This window comes from Leuresthes tenuis, unplaced genomic scaffold (assembly GCF_036924035.1).
Source record: "Leuresthes tenuis unplaced genomic scaffold, fLeuTen1.0.hap1 SCAF_20, whole genome shotgun sequence".
Taxonomy (NCBI): Eukaryota; Metazoa; Chordata; class Actinopteri; order Atheriniformes; family Atherinopsidae; genus Leuresthes; species Leuresthes tenuis.
In genome coordinates, this window is record NW_027325374.1 from 16480927 (window position 1) to 16501790 (window position 20864).

General features: G+C 40.7%; 2 protein-coding genes across 4 annotated transcripts; one reads left to right on the top strand and one right to left on the bottom strand.

Annotated features, from left to right (window-relative positions):
- The first annotated feature begins 1413 nt into the window (after positions 1–1413).
- foxl3 (forkhead box L3) lies at positions 1414–3781 on the top strand. 2 transcript variants are annotated; one of them, XM_072373922.1, is made up of 3 exons: positions 1414–1520; positions 2215–2449; positions 2698–3781. In XM_072373922.1, exons 1-3 carry the CDS (start codon positions 1414–1416, stop codon positions 3169–3171), a joined length of 816 nt encoding a protein of 271 aa, XP_072230023.1. In that variant the 3' UTR covers positions 3172–3781. The 2 variants fall into 2 exon arrangements, with proteins under 2 accessions (XP_072230023.1, XP_072230024.1); XM_072373923.1 differs by having other exon boundaries at positions 2281–2449; positions 2698–3779.
- A 4226-nt stretch (positions 3782–8007) lies between these two features.
- tom1l2b (target of myb1 like 2 membrane trafficking protein b) lies at positions 8008–20573 on the bottom strand. Of its 2 annotated transcripts, XM_072373383.1 has the most exons (15): positions 20335–20573; positions 19832–19916; positions 19062–19140; positions 18647–18796; positions 17463–17597; positions 17199–17345; positions 15838–15954; positions 15597–15730; positions 15219–15270; positions 13246–13399; positions 12475–12601; positions 12237–12306; positions 11426–11470; positions 10646–10682; positions 8008–10535 (listed from the first exon to the last, which is right to left on the bottom strand). In XM_072373383.1, exons 1-15 carry the CDS (start codon positions 20384–20386, stop codon positions 10387–10389), a joined length of 1533 nt encoding a protein of 510 aa, XP_072229484.1. In that variant the 5' UTR covers positions 20387–20573; the 3' UTR covers positions 8008–10386. The 2 variants fall into 2 exon arrangements, with proteins under 2 accessions (XP_072229484.1, XP_072229485.1); XM_072373384.1 differs by lacking the exon at positions 11426–11470.
- Positions 20574–20864: the final 291 nt, after the last annotated feature.

Below are 20864 nucleotides of genomic sequence, written 5' to 3' on the forward strand. Positions count from 1 at the left end.
TTCTACATTAAATCATATAAACTTATTCAAGCACACTCCAAAACAGAGTTATAAAATTATAAAAGAGCATCATAGGACCTTTTCAACTTAACTTTGTAAGTCATAGTATCTGGTAGATGAGTGTTTTCATGCAGTATTATCTCTCAGAGTAAGATGAAGTCCTGAAAACCACCAAAGCAAATGTATACTTTTTCTCTCTTCTCATTCAATATTAAATGACTTCCATGGATTTTTAGTTTGCAAAATAGGTGGAAAAAGTTCTTTGTATTTTTTTTTTATTATTTACTTTGGGCAAAAATGAATAGAGGAAGAGAAAAAATGGCTGAAATATCACTTCATAGTGAAAGTTTCTAATATTTAAAAAAAATAATGGCATAACACATTCGTACTGTTTGCATTACATATCTTAACAGAGCGGTAGAGATGGCTCAGGGAAGCTTACTTCCAAAGATCTTTCACGAGAAACTGTGATGCCACGGAAAGATTTGCTCTGCCAAGCGGTAATTTAGAAAATTAAAGGGTTAAACGACTAGGGCTCCACATAAAGAGTTGTCTTGGGCTGGGTAACAGAACTCTGGTGGGGAGTTTGTAAGGTATATTTGTTTGTTTGTCAGGAAAATATGATCTAATAAAATAAGTTATCAAAACACATTCTAAAAAACGACATAGAATTGGGTATTTTTGGTAATCCACCCACTATAAGTGGTTTTAAGTCTGGTTGTCTCAGCTACATCTGACAGGATCATTGAAAATTTACAAAATGTGGCTGTTAAAAAGAGGTGAGAACTGTTAAAAAAAAATACATTTTAAGGCTTTGTATTAATACAATCATTAAAAAGATACCTTACAAAAAAAAAAATCAGCTCTGGGTGGCTGTGTGCAGCTGTGCCTAAAACAGCTTTCAGGTGGTGTAGACAGACGCAGGACTGGAACTTGACAGAGAGATGTTTCTTGGTGTAAGTTTGAGTTTCCATCAAGTGTAACTGGGTAGCTTCCCCACCACTTGAATTAGATGTAATAATGGGCTCTTTACCGTGATGACATTTTTCCATTCAAAACAGGTCCCGACCGACAAACAAAAAATAATCCAGCTGGAAAAACACATCTAGATTCAAGACAAATGATTTAAACTGGGTGGATAAACAGTAACGACGTGGGAAGAGTTCAAAGACCTCAGAGAAGAGTCTTGACGCCTGCATCTGTTCGTCGAAAGCAGCTGGGACGAGGAGGGGAGAGGGGGGCGCTGGAGGCAGCCGTTATCACAGAAAGCTTGGAGTGAGTGTCAGCTGGCTGAGCAGAGCATGGTGGCAGAGCAGAGCAGAAGGACGGGGTGTTGCTGCTGGGCTTTGGTCGGGACACTCAGAGGAGCCAAACAGTTTGGACTGCACATCTCTGACTCCTCAAAGTGTAGAAATGTTCGATAACTCTCACTACCCTTTCAACTGTTTCAACTACGACGGGGACGGATATCCTTCTTCAAGCACTGATGAAGAGAAAAAGATTTGCAGACCCGCTTACAGGTATGTTTGATTGGATCCTAATTATTCATTCCTGTTTGGGTTTTTTTTCTTTCACATAAGTTTTAAATGATTTTTATTTGCTGGTCATTGTAGTCAAGAACAAAAAAACAAACACATAAATCTTAACCGAGTTAAATTGGACACTTTTCTCTCTCATGTGTAGACTTTTGTATGAAAAAAGCTCAGAAAAGACAGTAACAATCACAAAATGTTGTGCTTTAGAAATACTATCATTCTTAGAGGGTTTTTTTTCTAAATTTCAAGGGTTTAAAACAACGAAAAGAAAATGTGAATCTTACACAGAACCTTATTGAATTTGTTCTGTTTGGAAAGTTTTTTTATTATTAAGTTTTTTTGTATGAAACCTATATGCTATAATCTTCAGAAGTTTTAAAACTCAATTGTAAAGAAATAATTTCATCCAGGAAACCTGAATGGATGCTAATACGTACAAATAGTGGTTACAGTGTCTTTTAAAGCAGTGCAACCATACCAAAACCAATATCTGCCGCTGGAATGTTATAACAAAGGTTTAACAGGGAGTTATAGACCTTTGAATAACCCCTAATATTTGTACTTATTTGATATCTGGAGATGTTGTGAAATCAAAACTATAAAAAAAAAAAGACCTGTATGAATCCTATAAAACAATTACAGAAACAAGAGTGATATCACAAAATGTTTTTTTATCCAGAAACTCTTTTTTTCAACTAGTCCCAGTTTGTCACCTGATCAAAGTCTGTGTGTCTTTGCATGTCAGCTACATAGCTCTGATAGCCATGGCCATCCAGCAGAGTCCCGAGCAGCGGGTCACTTTGTCAGGCATCTATGAGTTCATCATGAAGAGGTTCCCTTATTACCGGTCCAATCAGAGAGCCTGGCAGAACTCTATCAGACACAACCTGTCTCTCAACAGCTGCTTCATTAAGGTAAATACAGGACTCAGAATATGCAAATGTAATGTAATGGTTACATTGTTTGTGCCTTTTTTCAAAATGAATTAAGCTATTTTTTTGTTTCGATTATAAATATATTTTGTTATAGTTATTGTCTCTATTTTCTAAGGACAAGATAAACAGAAGCATTAGTAGAAATTGCTTGATTTTTCCATAGTTCTCTTAATTCTGGTAGTTTTATCATCAAGAACATAAGCATATGTTTTTCTCACTTCAAACAGGTTCCCCGAACAGAGGGCAATGAGAAGGGAAAGGGAAACTACTGGACTTTTGCCACTGGTTGTGAATCCATGCTCGATCTATTTGAAAATGGCAACTTTCGGCGTCGGAGACGCCGGAGGAACATGAAAATTGGCCTGCGTGATTCAAGAGAGACCTCTCTCCATCGCATGGAGAGCCACAGCAATCGCCATGGACCCTCCGTTCGGCGCCCTGAACTCGACTCCACCCTCTGCCCTTTGAACCCCGAGAGGGTGAGACATGGTCCCCAGCAAAATCACCTCATTCCTAACCCTGCCCAGCAGGGGAAACCGGAGTCGGAGATCAAGTTTAGCATTGACTACATCCTTTCCACTCCGGATCCACCCCTGCCTGGTTCCAGGTCCTCTCAGGGCCCTGTACATATAGTGCCAACAGGACCACCTGTTCATGTTCTGGAGCACCAACACCTGAACCTGCACTTCTGGACTCTTTGAGAAGACAGAGAAGCATAGAAGGAACTTATTCCTTCACAATGGTCTGAGTCCAAAACTGGGAACTACGTGGACGTCCAAAGACAAGAATTCCACCGGAGTAATATTACTTAACTTGAAAATGTAGATGAGGAAACAAAGAGGTAGAGTATGGTGTGTTGGATTTGAGATGAAAAAAGCAACTTAAAGTAAGCATCTGTAAATTCATCTGAAACATAAACTGTGACCAAAACACAAAAACTCAGTAAAGAATCCATATGGTGTTATACTGTTTGTCCAGTGTCTAGTGCTGACATAGACTAGATTTAAAGTACCTCTGTATGTATTTACACAGAAACTGTGAGCACAGCTGTGATATTCAGTTCAATTCAATTTGTGATGTTTAAATAGATTGAATAATTAGTCAAAACAAAGCAAATGTTGGTGAGAATTACTAAAAATTCTTTATGTTGGAGTCATTTCCTCGTAAAGTATAAAATGATTCAGAATTCTATGCCTTCCCTTTGATTTTTTCATAATTCTTTTACACCCCAAAAATTTACGGTTTTATGTGATATAGTTGACAATGACACAGTCAGTCCAACCTCAAATAAAAATCCCAATTATGCGAGCAGAAAAATTAAATATGATAAAGATGTTCTTGTTTCTTGACACAACATCATAATTCTTTTATAAATCTTCATACATCTTTTTTTAACTTCCCCATTTTAAAGGTGTGTCAAAGGTGTATTTTCTGATCATGCTTTTTGCCGTCCTCACTTGGCAAGGACAAGGGAAACATTAGCATGTTAGCATGTTAGCTGGAGCAGAACCACTAAGCCCCACTGATTTTGAGAACCGATTTCACTTAGTCAGTGGTCACTTTTTAAATTCAGTAGCACTAACAATATTAGCGACATCTGTGCTTTCCCCATGTGATAAAAGATTGCTGTGAACCGGGCCTCTTCGGTCCAGAATCAGTTGTTTTCAATCCAATTTCTGTCTGCCTTTTGCTCATTTTTATTCAGTGACCTTTTGAAATCCTGATTGACTGACACTTAAATTCTAATCCAGTCACTCCTTATTACAGCAGATTATATTCATTCACTTAAAAGAGAACCAACAAAACAGAGGTCTGGCTAACATTTTTTTTCCTGTACAAGGGATATCAATCATATCGTGTTCCCGTTGAAGGGACATTTTTCAATTTAACCTTTATATTACATCTTGACTATATCAGAGGAGTCTCAACACACTTAACATGAGTGGCATTTAATATAGCATAACACTTGCAAGGTGAGGCCTGGAAGTGACCCTATTTAAATACCGAGGCCCCTTTCTCAAGCTTAAACTGCGACACCTCCCCCAGCAGCACGCGCACACCCACAAACCCCTGACGCAGTTATAATTAAACACACCTTATGCTTCCTTTGCAAATGCCCCTCATCGATCTGCAGGTTTGTAACATTCACATGTGAGCTGCCCCCCAGCAAACGTCTGCGGTGGCACAAACGTTCATGGATCAGCAAGTTTCCATTAACAAAGTTGTTGATGTTGACGAGCGAAGGCTGATGCTGCCATGATGCCGTGGATATATTTGGGTAAATTAACTTAGCATAAAGTGCTGCAAGGCTACAGGAGTGTTTGGAGGCAGCTAAAGAGAAAGCAGGGCACCATTCAGGCCCGAAAAGTCAATGCACATATTACCTTGCCAGTGAATATATAAAAGTGTAGCTACTGGCAGTGTGTCCTAATGAATGGCCTCTATTAAATAACTTTTCGAAATTCACCCCTTTTCTGTCATTCCTACTTGATTCTTGAACATTTTTAGCCGGTTGTTTATAATTATTTCCATAGATTTTCTCATCTAAAAATATATGAACAATTTTTTTGTTTGAGAGCTCATTATGTGCACGCTGCCAGCTAAAATTAGCAGCTGAGGGCAAGAAACTTAGGAATCACAGGTACAGGAAATTGGGAAACTACTGATGTGCAACATTAATAACAAGTACATCATAAACACAAATACTGTAGGTCATTTAATCTTGAGTGTTTGTTTTCCAGTTCGATTTATCTGCAGCCGTGGTGAGGAACACAGACGCATATAAATATTAGCATTCCGTTTTGTTCTAATGAGAACGTATCTGTTTAATGTTTAGTGTTTTCTTGAGCTTGGGTTGAGGAAAGTGTAGAAAAATGTGACTACACTGTGGCTACACTGGAAAGATTGGCTACCAGCTAATGAAGATCTGGAAATAGCCTGAAGTCATACACACATCTCTGAACCTTTGCCATTTCATGGCATGTGCATGGCTGCTGGAGGTACAGCCGGTGCTGTAGTTTAAGGCTGGAATATGCTATTATTTTTAAATGGCTTCAAGTGAGTGTGTGTCCATGATGAGAAAACCCCAAAAGCTTGTCAGTCAGTGGCTGTTGAAAGACGTGTTTACATTTCAACTGTTAAGAAGGACGTCCCTGCTAGGAATACTGCAAAGGCAGTTGACCAGAGGTCACCAAAAGGATTTTTTATTGTGTAAAGGAAATTGATAAAGAAAAGGGCTTGACATTCAAATGAAATTGTAACTCAGACATCTGGCAGAAATCTGTTGAAATTTTTCAGTTCTCGTGTTGTAAACATGCCAACTTTAGGGAAGTTTCTTGACAGGTGTTAAAGGTTTAGTTGGAAGCACGAATAGGCAATAACACAAACAGATTATGTATAGCACGGCGGTATGAACATGTCTGGTTACATTTCAGTTTCAGTGAATAGATGAACCAATCTTCCAAAGGTAGAAAGTATAAATCTTCTTTTGATCATTTTAAGCAAGAGTTTAATTTTATTTTTTCTTTGCACAATTTTGCAGCAGAAAAGAAAACTAGGTAAATGATCTCAAAAAATGTTAAGCTCTGAGATTATAGCTTCTTAAAATATCCCAAGTCTTCTAACCTTGTCCTGGCAATCAGCAGGCTCCTCTAAAAAGCTGCAAAGTACTTGGTACGATGCTACAGGAAGATAGCAAATACTTTTCTCTTGCACTGTAACTAACTGCTGTAGATTTACAGTAGTTTGGCCTCCTATACTGTTTTTCAAAATAAATCCAAGCTACAATTCATTCACATTCACACTCACAAATTTACAGTTAATATTTTACAAAGAAAAATATAAAATACAATAATGTACTCTAAAAATGAAATAAACAAAACAAGATTCTTCCCTGTCTGATATAGTTAAAGGGATATATTCTTTTATGTTTGTGAGTACTCAGACGGAGCATGCTGAGCTGTGGAGAAACGGATGGTGTCCTGAGGTGTGAGCAAAGTATAGCATTTGCTCTGGATTTGTGTTGTTTTAGGTGGCAAAAAAATCATTGATACTCATCAAAAGGGATATTATTTGATACTGACCATGCAGGGTGCCTAAACCTTTGCTCTAGAGCATTAAAATATTCATGACATCTTTTCCTCTTTTCCATCTTTTCGTTATTGATATGGCAGTGCAAGGTGTTCCATGCATCTATAGATTCATTCCAAAATAAATAAAAACATTGAGCAGGGTGTAAGTGGATTTATAGCCATCTGTTATCTAAAAGAAATTTGAAAATGCAAGTTTCTGCATTCTCTTGTATTAATCACGCAGCTGTCCACCACAAGCCACAACTTTCATCCCAGTGCTGGTGAGCTGAATATATGACTCATGTAAAATGCTTGTTCAACAAGTATTCATGCTTTCTTCTTTAGTCGTCTTTAGACCAAGTTCTGTGCTGCAGAGCAGATCCATTGCACTGTCGGCATAACATACAATGCAACTACAATGCACTACAGCTCTGGTCTCAAATACTTGATACACTTGGCAGGCGACGAAACCAGGGAGGTTGTGTCCATGCAGGTGTATGGCAGATACATCTGTCTGTTTCTGTCTCAGTCTTACTGATGCATTGATGTTTCTTTTTCACCCGACTTGACCTCTGACATGTGTGCCATCAGGCTCCACAGCGCAGCCACCAGGGTGTGCTAAGTGCATTCGAAGAGGGGGGACTTGAAACGCTATAAGTTTTGGCAAATGAGTCCAAGGAAATGTGGACGCTACATTCTTGCTCCTTCATGAGCGATCCACCAGTTTCCACCGTTAGGCATCTGTAAAATGTTAAAACAGCAAAGTGAACTGCATGACTAATGTGCAATCGGTTTCTGAAGGAGACATTATTCTTAGCTTTAGTATACTGTAACGCAAACAGTGGCATCATTCTGTAAGCAGCACATGGCGGTTTTGCACCATGGTGTTGTAAAAACCTATTGATTTGCATTTACAATTAACAGTTTTTCTCCTGCTAAATGATATACATTCTATTACAAAGAATTAATTTCTGCATAATCATGGTATTTCATTCAAAATCTTCTGTGATCTAACGGAAAATACAGAAGCGTCCGTTTACCGTTTTCAGAGATAAATCCAGCGGAAGCTCTCTTATATGAGAGTATAGGCAACAAAACAAGAAAGTCAGCATCTAGAAATGCCACACCGACTCACAGGGCTTCTGTGTATTCCAACGTACCGTCTGACAGACACGCCCCTCTTTCTTGACTGGGAAAACGAGTCTAGTCACTAAAGCAGAATACAAGGGGGCCATGTTGTGGGATGAGGTGATTCCTGACGACCAATGGGGGAAGCCCCTGTTGTGGGGCCCACAGAGCCTCCAGGGAAAAGTGGGGGTGAGGCAAATGAAAAGGGTTTACTACAGGTCAACTCTAACCGTTACCACGAGAGGAGCGAGGCCAAGTTGGATCGCCAAGGAGAGAACATGAGTGGTGGCAGCATGCTGCCGAGCTGCGAGATGATAAAATAAAGACAAAAGTCGTGGATGCGGATCACACACTGCTAATTTTTATTGAGAGATCATGCATAAGTCCAACAACACAAAGAGAAATGAGAGATGAGGCAACTCAGGAATCAGCAGTCATACAGCACAGCCTCCCTTTACAGCATCTTTTTTTGTTCCAATCCACAGACGTACAAAGATTTGTCCTGCAAAACAAGTCCGACATGACTCTGCAAAGTTATCTGTACCAAACAGGGTATCAATGAGCAATCTGTGGAAACCCATTTGGAGGCTTCTTTACCACTCCACCCAGACAAGACATTTCTGCATTACAGAACAACCACACATTTACCAGCAAAACAAGAAGACCGAAGGAGAAACGGCATTTCCCTTTCAAATGTGCAACGATGATTCTCTGTCAAAAGTGCCCCCTGAGTAAGTTACATACGTCGGGGCATGTTAACAACTGGTCAACAAAAAAGTTCCATTAAAATGTGAATCCTTCATGAGATCAATGAGAACACTAGTGTCAGTCTTTTACAGCGAGAGATGGACTTCCTTTAGAAACCGTGTTACTGTTTGCACACTTTCAACCAACAGGCATCCACAAAACCAACAAACATAAGCATAACAACTAAGATGCATTACCAGCAGCGATGTGTAAAAAAAGGAAAGTCTGAACCATCATCAACAAAAGCCAAAAATACTAAAACACACACACATACAAACACACGTTATGACGATTTCTCATTTTGTTCATAAACAGTTCATTTTCCCCATTTTTGTCTTGCGAAGTAAAGCAGTTTAAAATACTGATAAAAAAAAATAGTGCTGAATAAATTACCTCTACCCCTCCGCTTAAGCGCTTCAACTCATTAATTACAGCTGGTTAAGTGTTAGCGGACTTGAAAGCTACAGCAGCCGTCAAAGTGCACGCTTGTTTCGAGCTTGTTGAATTTACTGTTGTCAAGAGCGATATGTCTCATTTGTAGCACTATGTCTGCGGCGAGCTCATTTCCAAAAACAAATGTCACGCCGAAAGGTCGGGCCTTTAAGATGTCAGGCGGGGGAGAAGAAAAAAAGAAAAGAAAACTAATGCACAAAATAATGTGAAAACGGCTCCTGTAGTGTGAGGCTGAATTGTTATGACATATCCAGAGAATAGAGCTGGGAATTTTCTAATCAAAGACACGTGTCAACAAACAAATTATGCAAAATTGCCCTTTCATATCCAGAAATAAAACACATTTGGTCCTCTAAGCTCAATTTTAGAACAAAACATACAGCGCCATCTACTCAGAGAGATTAAAACCCTTCAGTCACCGAGTTAAGACTCACAAATAACAGCATGTGTCTCTTCAGCTACTAAAATCGCCCCCGACAGTGATTCTGAACTCCCTACGAGCTCGACTCGTGTATTAGAAAAATCAGCTTAAACACAATTACATAAATGAGAATAACTACGCAGCATTGCTCAGATGATAGAATCCAGCTATAGCAGCTTCTGGGTGATAAATCTCTGCAAAATAATCTCAATTAATCTTTCGTGAGCAGCAAACCATCAAACACTGCACTTGGTTTGTCAAAGATTCTTCGACGAGGCAGATCAAGCTGATGGCAAAAATACCAGAGTCGGTACAAGAGTGTTTGATGACAATCACAAAAGCTAAATTCCCTTTTTTTTGTTTGTTTTTTTCCCTTTAAACATGATAGTGACGTACATCCCTACTGTCAAAGCAAGTGGAACATAAACTCTCTCCAAAAATCTGCATTAAATTACCGTCTCTCTCATATATGCAGCTTAAATATACACACAACTAATAAACTTGACATTTGCCATTTACAGATTTACAAATCAACTCAAGACAAGGTTTGCAAAAGAGACTCAAACAGCAAAACAAGACCCCTGCAGGTATGATCAGTGCCTCTGCTGATCATTCTGAAAGAAAAAAAGAATTCCATAGGGTTTTATTTAATAATAAAAACTAAAATGACAATAATAATATTAAACCTTTGTTAATTTGAGAAGTTCTTGATCTTTTCTTTCTTTTTCAAATAAAACTACTTGCTCTGATCAGAATTAGCTGCAACATGAAGCTCTGCAGTCCACAACGGGTCGAATGGGATTCTTTACCCACAAACAAGCAAGCAGGCTGCCTCGCTGTAGAAGGCGAGAGCCGTCATCTGCCAGCATAATTAAATAAGCCATCTGGTTGGTTTTCCCTTTCTAGTAAGACGTTAATCATTCTCTTTTTTTTTTTTTGTCGAATAAGGAGCGCATGTACAAAACTCTGTAATGTAGTGTTGCAGTGAGTTAGAGTGCAGGTGGATGTATATCTGAGTCCAGTCAGTCTGTCCTCGGATGGTGCTGCTCAGCTGGTCAGGTCTAAGGCTGGGGATCAAGAGGTCAAAGGTGACAGGTCTACATGGCAAACAAAGTGTCCTCCGGTCTCTCTGGTTTCTTCTTGCTGGGGGTTGCCTGCGTCGTGCCCGGGTTGCCACTCGGGGGCGACGGCAGGCCGGGGACCATCTCGGCAGCTTTGGCTCTCTCCTCGAGGAATTTGTCGAACTCTGGATGAATTCGGGAGAAGGCAAAAAAAAAAAAAGTGAGATAAAAATATCAAGATGTGGCTGGAGACAGCAGGGCAAATTGGAGCAACAGCAGATTTCTCTGATCTGACCTTCACTGGTGACTCCTTCCTCGCCTTCATCTCCTTTCTATTGAAGAAAAAAGAAAAATAAGTTACATGTATGATCTGATTACCTGATACCCACTGCAAACCACCAGAAACCAAATTTTGATCCATTGTATTTGCCCAAAACCAGCAATTTAAACAAGGGTTTCGTATTCTTTTCCACAAACATGCACCAGTTGAACAAATATCACACATTAAGAAGCCACTAACCTGTCATGATGAGTCACTTAAAGTAGGAACTGTAAATTTGGAAGCAGTTTCCCAACCAGTACAGTAAATATCACTCCTCACTGATGCAAAATTTGCATAAAATGAGCATGAAGTCTTCGGATATTTTACAACTCATTCTAAGCCACACGTGTATGCACCTTTTTCTCTTCAGTTACATTATAAACTCAGCTGTGGGATACCTCAGGCAAGCCAAATGTTTCGGTTTAGTCCAAAAAAAAAAAAAAAAAAACCTGATGCACAAATGGACATACAACAAATGATCAAGAATGTCCACTCTATCAGTGTTAGCATCAGGTCTATTATTGAAGACTTCATACTCATTCGGAACAGCCATGTCCCCAACAAAAGTGTTAGTAGATTTGGATTGAGCCAGGGTAGAAATGTGCGATTCATTACAGAGTGAGGAAATGTGACACATGATGTTATTCTCAAGCTTCAAGATTCAGTAAAAGAGATGAGGGGGATATAAGGGGGTGATAAAGGAAAGAAGCGCAAGCAGAGATAAAAAAAAAAAAAAAATCATGATGGGCTCACCACATCAGTACATAGCCACTCCTCTATGTCATCCATGACAGAGGGCTGACGTCCGGCACCATTAGGGGCAGCGTCAAGAGCACCACAGGTGGCCACAAAACGAAACAAAGCCAAACCCGCCCCAAACACAACAGAAAAAATGACTTCAACGAACTTCAGGGTTAACTCGAATGCAACTCAAAGAATGTATTAAGTAAACCAAACAGATATTAAAAATGAAACAACAGGAAACAATTGTTGTCGATGACGTGGCACACCACACACACACACACACACACACACCTATGGCTGACTTCTGAGCAGGCTGCAAGCGTTCTAAGTCACCTAAAAACAAATTCCACACACCGGCAAACATGCAGATGGTGCTGAGGATGCGGTGTGACGCTGGAGAAGATGGGTGCAAGAGAAATCATATCTGACACCACAGAGGCAAACCAACAGCTTCACCCACTGACCCCAGGCAGTTAACCCACAGAAATTAATACGCCACGCCGACCATTAGAGCAGGCAATGTTTGTCATTCAGCACGGGGACTAGTTCATTCCAAAATCACTACATGACGAGTCTTGTTAGTCTCGCAGTAAGCTGGATATTCAAACTATTCTCATAGAACTGCAGAGCCTTAAATAAAGACGAGACAGATTTATTTCTAAATTTGTTAGATTAGTGGCATCCAGCAGGACAAGCGCACACGTGTCAAGATTTATTTTTATTTTTTTTAAATGGCTTGCCACACAGCACCCACACATAAAGTAAAGTAAAGCGCTTATGACTGTTAGAAATCATAGCTCGACTTTCCAAAGAGACTCACCCCTCCTGCAGCTGGCTGCACGACATCCAGAGTGGGAGGAGGGCCACTGGTGGTGTCTTCTGCTGCAGTGCTGAGACAAGACACAGACAGTTTGGAGCATTGTTTCTCTTGCTCTCCTTGTTTGTTCAGTCAAAAAAAAAAACGACAAAAAAGGTTAAAAGCCGAGACAAATCTCCCCGTTCTTTTTTCGAGAGGAGCCCGGATAGAAATCAAAAACAGGTCTCCGGCGCATTCTTACGTTTTTTGTGGTTCCGACATGGCTCCGGTCCTGGTTTGAGCGAACACATCAAAGTCGTCCTGGGCAGGTGGAGGCTTACAGGTGGAGAGAGAGCTCAGGGTACTGCTCACACTGTCTGCACCCATGTCTGTAGGGGAGAAACACACGGTGTTTTCACACTGAATTAAGAGTGTGGTTTAGATTCAAACGCCGGTCAGATTTAGGATGGACATCTACATCCATCAGGCGCAGAAAGCCGTTCAATTTTATATCAAAGGGAGAAATTTGCAATCAATTTGGGTTAAAAATCAGCAGTCTGGGCCATTTTGTTACATCTATGAGCTCCCCTCGCGCCAGCAAAAAAAAAAAAGAGCTCTGGAAGAATTGAACATCTCTGAGGATGTTTTACTGGGTTAAAATGTAACACAGTGAGCTGCTGTCTATCTTTTGTGGTGGATGGGAATCAGGATAGGATGACAGCAGCTCAGAAACACCAGAATCAGCAGGTGGAGACAAAAAAAAACAACTTTCTACTTTACCACTGTCACACAAAGCTCTGCCGTGTGAATTTTTTTGGCGAAACAATTTTATCACAACTCCAACTACTAACTTCTTAGCCTCAAATTAAGTCTCTAGCTTGAAATTAGGTTCAACTACGGTTTTGTGAACCAGCAGAACAAGCACATCTGAGAATATTATTGTGTTGTTTTTTTTTTAATTGAGGTTGCTGATATTGAACATAAGTTGCATGGAGAGAGAAATTTGTATTTTTATAATATCAAGGTTGCATACCTAGAACAGCCAGGCGGGAGGCCAAAGTGGCTGGGGAGGAGGGCCCCCCTGCGGGGGGTAAGGTGGTGGGAGCTGCGTTTGGCATGTTACTGACCACCGCTGGGGAGCCTGGGCCGAGGTCTATGAGGTTGTCCTCTGTGGCTTCGCTGAGGACCTGATGAGTGAGAAATGATGACACAATACTGCTCTTATATCTTGTAGGAGCAAAGAGAAGGATTCAGGGTTTCTGCTAAACAAATCCTTATGTGGGAGGCTAAGGGAAAGGCAGGGTAACACAGTATTCAAATCCTTGAATATGTTTAAAAGAACATGAAAGGGAAAAAAATTTATATTTATTTATGCGGTACAAAAAAAAAAAAAAAAAAAAACATACATGGAGGGGAGGGAAGGTGTGGTGTGTCACAAGCAAATGCACGCTGTTGACAAACTTGGTTAGCTTCAGGAGAGCATGGCGATGTCTGTGACTGAGGATTGCAGGACATCAACTCCCTTTCTGTAACGGTGTTTCTTAAGGGGGTCCAAGAGGACTGTTTCATTACAGAGACGTATTTACTGAAGGTTTCAAAAGGACTTGCTCACAGGAAACGGACAAACTGACAACAAATTCTCGATGTGTTGTGAGTAATGGGAGATATTCCCTTAGCGTTGGTTCTCCATAAACATAAAGCAATCCCCTTAAGAAGGCAGAAACTGCAGGAGGAGGAGGAGGGGAGATCGAATCTTTGGGATAATGCAGAAGCAACGTGACAGTGACTCAGGGCACATGTTCCCTTTAGAGCCATCTTAAGCATCTGTCACTGACGTCTCCTTCGAGTTCTTCATATCAGTGACTATCGGGGGCTGCAGAGTCAAAACATGCCATATAGGGTGATAATATCTGTGGGAGAATGAGCCCATATCACTTAGCCATGTTTCAACAATCGCTATGGGGTGACGCTGCTCATTTAGGGAGGCTGACAATATTTCCATACTTGCCTGTCTCAGCTAGCCACAGCAACAGAAGAACAGAAAAGAACAGAAAAGAGGAGACAGTGAATACCATCAACATGCCAGTGCAGAGACACAGTGAAATGGCATGATAACTATGGATGATATACCATGCCTAAAAAAGCTGGAAACCCAATGAGGAAGTGGGGATGCTCCAACTTATCACAGGTTTTTAAATCTGTAATAAGGTGGAAGCAACAGAAAACTGACAAAAACATGAAGCAAGAAAGAGCGTTACGGTCCGCAGCTGCAGCACAATCAACTGTTAAAGCAGCGGCAACAAACACATCGGTGGCAGCTTTTATTCAGCTCTTAGAAAGCACATCAAATAGAAGCTGTTTAAAAAAAAATAATAATAATTTAGATGATATGTATCCCAAGAAACCGATTCCCTGCCGTTATGCAATTCAACCAATAATTACTACAACATCCTTTTTGAGCAAACATGACAAGCTCCTAAACTCACAGTGGGCTGCGAATGTCTTCGAGTATGGAATGGATCACACAAGTACATGAGCCCCCCGAAATAAAGAGAGTGGACTTTATAACCGCAATCAATGTTACCCTGAACTGGACGAAACAGATCTCCTTCACTGAATAGCAAAAAAATATATATAAATTCCCATCACAATGCAACCGAAGGAGGTGAAAACAAATGTCACATTCGCTGATGAAAGTAAACGCATGTCTTGGTTGGGTTTCCATTTAATTAGGCCTGTATATCTGGCAAACAGCCGACAGTCAATGAACATACAGCAGAAAGACGCTGTAATGACCAGCAGCGTAACGTGCGAGTCAACACAACAGACGATGGCAGGTGCAGAGACCAGAGGATACGAGAACATAGGCAGAAAAAAAACAAACAAAAAACACAAGGACACGCAGGATTACAGCTGAGAAGATTCCGAGAGATAATCAAGGATTTTTTTTTAGCAGGATGCAAGAAATGGATATTTCACCACTCAAAGTATCAAACGTTGACTCACCCCATTATTGACAGTCTGAGCTGAGGACCTCCCAGACCTAAACCGCTCATACCTGGAGCAACAAAGGCATGACATGAAAGAAGCACACACAAAACTCCTTCATCTTTGCAAACACGCGCCGCCGTCATTGTCAAGATGCGTGTGCTGCTGCCCACCAAAAATAAGCGAGGGTGCAAGCGTTGCATTTATATCAAAAGTGTATTTGGATACGTCTGCAATACTGAGGAAGAGTGGAGGCTACATAAATATATGTAAAAAAAAAAGTGTGAAGAAACAACTGTCATCAACTAGTAGACTGTAGATTCTGTGGATAATTTAAATGCTTGCACTTATTAGGACACCATTCACATTTATTGTTGAGAAAATGTATTTTCTGACCTGTCGTAACGGAGGAAAATGTTGTTGAGGTCGTCGTTGACATGCAGCAACTCCTCAGTCACTGCCTCACTGGAAACACAGGAGATGAGCTCCATTATCCTCTGCTGCATGGCTCTGCAGGTCCTGTTCAGCTCCTAAGCAACACAAATGGCCACATTACATACGGATTTACTGGATGCTTTAAAAAGGAAAAACACCAGTCGTTAGTTTTGTTTTACAGATCGGGGCGGGGGTTTCTTGCCTGTAGCAACTCGTAGTCTGAAGCGTCCTCCTGACCTGGCACCATCTCAGTCAGCATCTCTGACATCACCTTAGTGTTCCCACGAACAATGTCCAACTCACTGCGTAGCCGGATGATCTGGAGGACATAAAACTAAATTAATCTTTAATGCATTTCACTGATTGGATAGGAAAATGGAATCAAACTTTTATCTTAGCAGTATTGGACTGGACGGTCACGGCCAAGCAGTGGTGCGAGAAAAGTATAAACAAAAATAACTGAACAATCATTTTTTTTAGCCCTTTAAATAATTGCCAACTGCTTTCTGCTGTAGTTGTTTTGTTTTCTTTTTTTAATGGCAAATAAAAGTGCAGTTAATTTAGACGTGTACAGAACAGACGCTATAAACTGATAGCATGTCACACACGAGTTAACACTTATCTCACAAATTCCTATAACAATAAAGACCTCTTAGATTACTGCGCACATAAAAGCTAAGTACAATGAACTGTGGTATATACATCACTTAAGCCTGAAAAGTAGCTTAGGCTGGGTCTGCTCCATTCTGGCTTTGAGTTCTGCTGCTGCTGCGTTCCATAGGAATTCTGCAGGAATCAGACTTCTCCAACACCAACTTGTTAATTAGCAGCTCTTGCGCAGGTTATTAGATTAGGTCATGAGAGCAGGGGTGGTGCATTCGAGGCAGTAACTCAGCCCAGTGTGTCCAGTTTATCTTGCTTAGTTTGCCCAAATACTATTCCTTTTCAATTACTCCCAGTCAGGCTGCTCTTCTTTCTTTCTCTCTCTCTCTCTCTCCATCATTTCCCTTTTCTGTAAGATTTGAGAGTTTTAAATCATTCTTAGCCAAACTTAACAAAATGTCACCAAGTGACCACAGAGGCAGGCAAAGATCGCAAAGGGCGTGCTTCACGAGGCAGAACTCCCATCCCAAAATGACCACCCTTCCAGTCTCTCATGGAAAAACATTTTTAAGCACATTCTTCAGTTCAGCTTTTAATATCAATTCACAATTGAAGAGAGAAAGCCTCTTGCAAGTGAGCTCAAAGTCTTATAGATCAGTAGTCCAGTGGGAACATTCCACATGCAGCATGTGTTAACCCCAATTCAAAATCTCGTCCTGTCAAGGATATGTCTATCATCACTGGCAGAGCACATCATCCAACCAAACAAGGTTGTTCTTAAGACATAACAGAGCCAAAAAAGCTTTTACATCTTCACAGCCTTGGCTGAAGGAGACAATGCACCACTACTTTCTGCCACATGCCCTGTGTGACACCTCTGGAACCAAAGAGAACATAATACCTTAAGAGTTAGTATGGGACTAAATAACTAAACCACGTGTTGTGTTTGTATCATTGTACCTGCTCAGGTGTAGGATTGATGGATCCTGAGGCATGAATGTTAGGGACCTGAGTGGCGGTGTAGGCTGGTGGAACGGGTTGTGGCTTGGGTTGAGTGGTGCTGCTGTACTTATGCAGGGTGGAGTCGCCCTCTGGAGCAAATGTCGCCTAAAAGCAACACACAAGGATGGGATAAATCTTATGTGCCAAATTACTGAGGAGAATGATCATATTCTGCTTGGTTCTTTACACAGAAACTTTAGCGTCGAGCATGATGCCTCCTACCTGCTGAGGTGTGTGTATAGGTGAGAGGGTCTCCAACTCTGACATGGGGAACTCGATGCCTTTTCTCTTTAGCTCTTCATAGATTTGAACCACACCCGTGAGGTCAGGACTGCTCCTGAATGCATCAGCCCATGCCTGAAGAATGCAGAGTAAGTAATTGGTTAAAAGAACAACAGGGATGAAAATGAAGAGAGTAAAGAAAAAAAGAAAATGGGTAAAAGGGAGCGCCGCCGCAGCAAACAAAGAAAGTGATTTGAGAGTATTGAAAAGAGCCTGTTCCCTGAGCATTTCTGTTTGTCTACCGTGAATACAATCAGTCAGACAACCGCACGCCATTTCAAGTGTTCGAGCACACAATAAAATGGCAGATCAAACACAACTTGATGAGCCTTTTGAAGGAGGCGTAATAATACTTTTTTTTCCCCCTCAGTTCACACCGGTTAACTTTCTCTGGTTGTATTATGGCTAATAGCAACACATAGCCTACGCCAGCCCTACACTCAGAAACTGGTGGAAAATATCCTACATGTAAGTGTTCTGAGGGCTTTGTGGGTAACCTCAATACACGTGAACATCTAAGAGATAAGACAGGTGGAAAAAGAGTTGCTTAATCCAGCCCATTCGTTTCCTTACTGGGTTTTCTGCATTGAACTACACACATTAAAAACACTCCAGCTCCGTGATAGGGAAGGGTTTGCAACATCACAAATATTCTCACAACGTTTTCCCAGCTGATACTCCTGTTACAAACCTGTTTGTCAAATGACTAGATAAATTAAAAACAATTAGACTCTCTCTGTGTCCCTCACAGCTAAAACACACCCCTCCTGACAGCATGCTGTGTGCTGGCCTCACACCGTGTCTCTGGTAGAAACAAGAGCAGCCCGTGTGAATGTTGCAGAGTAACCTGAGCTGGGAACAGGTAACTCGAGTTGCTGCTGCCTGAAGCCTTGGAGACACTGTGGTTTACCTGAGGTTCAGCCTGGGAAAGATGGGCCAATTCCTGAACTGCTACACCACCACACTGATAAACACTGATGCCACCCAGACTGACTCAGTTAGAAATGTCTGTGCTCTTACATCATTAAAAGAGAAAACACATAAATCCATGGCAGGGCTCCATCAAGCTTCGTGATAAGCTATGATATGATAAGACATATCATTCAGTTGTATTGTTACCTTACCTGAATCAGGGCGAGTACTTTATCTTGAACGATGGTTGGCGGGTTGTTTTTAGGGGAGATAATCTTAACGAGTACGCCATCTACGAAGTCCCTGCTAGTCACTAAAGCATGAAAACGATGGCCGCAGTTCTTCACACATGTCTCAAGAACCTGAAAGATGCAGAGATGAAATGGCTTACAGAACATACCAATCCCCAGAAAACCGTGAAACAAATTCCCTTACAGACATGGTAACAGTTTGGTGCTGAAAAATGTGAATACAAATTGCGTAAAGACCATTGAGCGTCCCTGAGTTATCTGCCCTTGATACTACAATATCATGAGTGAAACACCAGAAAAAATATACTTTATTTCACGTTTGATTTCTAGAACTATAACATGAATAGCTGCACTCCTGCATCCCATTTTAACTCACCGTTAAAGTCAGCATCACTTCCCTGTAGTTCCTATTGCCATTTAATCTCTTCTTGACTGCTCTAATGGCATCTTTGGGCCTACACACGAGTACAGACACATCAAACACACAAAGATAGAAAACTGCAGTATTATTATGTTTTTTTTCTTTTTTTTTTTAAAAGCAGTTATGGGACAACTAATAGAAACATAATTATCAAGGAGATAACAGCTGAAGGCTTTAAGTAGCGTTCTCAGAGATATCGACAATCCATCAGACACAACAGCTCAAATTTGTAAGCTTAATACAAAAGCCATATGTTAATAATTCTTTGACTTTTCACAATCTTGTCATCAGTGTGGTGATTGTTTTTCCAAACGATAGAAATAATTAACTCTGACAACTTTTAACAGATTCCATCTGAAACAGTGGGTGTGTGGCACCCCTCGCATTCTCCACGGACAAGACTGCTGATTTAAAGTACAACATGCTGGACAGGCCCCGCCTAAGCCAGTTTACAACCTACTAATCAAACAAGACTTGGACTTCACACACCAGCTTTAGCCATACACCACAAGACTATTGGAGCAATGAGATAAGCAGTGGGGCCTTGTCTGTAACAACCTCAAACAGCATTAGGTCTTTTACTAGGGCACTGATCAGAAACTATGGGAAAGAAATGACTATTTCAATATCTTCTTGCAGGAATTGATAATGTAAACACAACATTAATGGCTGAATTACACCACTACACATACAGGATATGGATACTGTCTGATTTGGGTACTCACCCATCCTCTGTTTCATTGATGATGTCACATATTTCCATGTTGAGGGTCCAGTCTTCGCTTTGCAGGGAGCCATCAGTGGCTCTCTCTGAAACACGCGCAGTAGTTATTCAATTAAAATTACGACATCTTGCAGCTTAAAACCAACTGTCTGACGATAACTGGTGGCTAACTAAGTGTTAGCTAACAAAGCTATTAAGTCTGCCCTAAAGATAGAAGTAGTTTTGTTCGTTAATGTTTTTAACACGAACCTAGGGCCGGAGTGACAAAAAGTACACATTTTATTTTTTTAACGCCATTGCTAGCGCAGTGACAGAAGATATCAACGTAACAGCTAGTTAGCTAGGCGGCTAACGGCAACTCTCCAGCTGTAGAGAACTCATTCAGGGACGTTAGCATGCTAAAGTAGCAAATCCGTACAGGACTGTCACACAAAATGGACACGATTCCAAGACATGTATGCCGAAACATCCATGTTGCGGTTCACAAAATATTTAGTTGCTCACCAATGCAATGCCCCACTGGGGTAGTGAAAGGATTCCCCAAAAGGAACTCCATCTTGCCCGACAACAAACAAGTCAGTCCATGGGATGATGATACTGATAACGATACAAGAGGAAACGTCCATTAAGTCCCGCCCCCACTGAAACAAGATTGGCGAAGAAATCCTGACCTTTGGTGCGATTGGACGACTTTAACATCGCTCATAAGAGGTGATCCATTGTAAATAGAGGGAAGCAAAGGTTGTACCAATAAAACTGGTGCATAAATGTGGCACTCATCTCAGTATTAGATTATGTAGTCGTAAAAGATTATATAAAACGATAGCTTGCGTTTTATTTTAAAATAAACTGCTGACATACAGAAGTGTCAGGGTATTGGTAAACAGAGGCAGGTAAATACATTCTTACTAAGAAACAAATAGCATAAAAACCCTAGGGTTTATGTGTGTTAATAAATACTGGATGAAGATGCAGCCTGGAGCCTGTGCTGTGCAGATAATAATGTGGATGAACAGCCTTCAATTTCAAATAAA

Coding starts and splice junctions, on each gene's coding strand:
- tom1l2b (XM_072373383.1), bottom strand. CDS start 20,386: ATGGAGTTCCTTTTGGGGAATCCTTTCACTACCCCAGTGGGGCATTGC. Junction 17,346..17,462: donor CTATACACACACCTCAGCAG/GTAGGAGGCATC, acceptor TGTTGCTTTTAG/GCGACATTTGCTCCAGAGGG. Junction 13,400..15,218: donor CTCAGACTGTCAATAATGGG/GTGAGTCAACGT, acceptor CTCACTCATCAG/GTCCTCAGCGAAGCCACAGA.
- foxl3 (XM_072373922.1), top strand. CDS start 1,414: ATGTTCGATAACTCTCACTACCCTTTCAACTGTTTCAACTACGACGGG. Junction 1,521..2,214: donor ATTTGCAGACCCGCTTACAG/GTATGTTTGATT, acceptor TTTTTTATCCAG/AAACTCTTTTTTTCAACTAG. Junction 2,450..2,697: donor TCAACAGCTGCTTCATTAAG/GTAAATACAGGA, acceptor CACTTCAAACAG/GTTCCCCGAACAGAGGGCAA.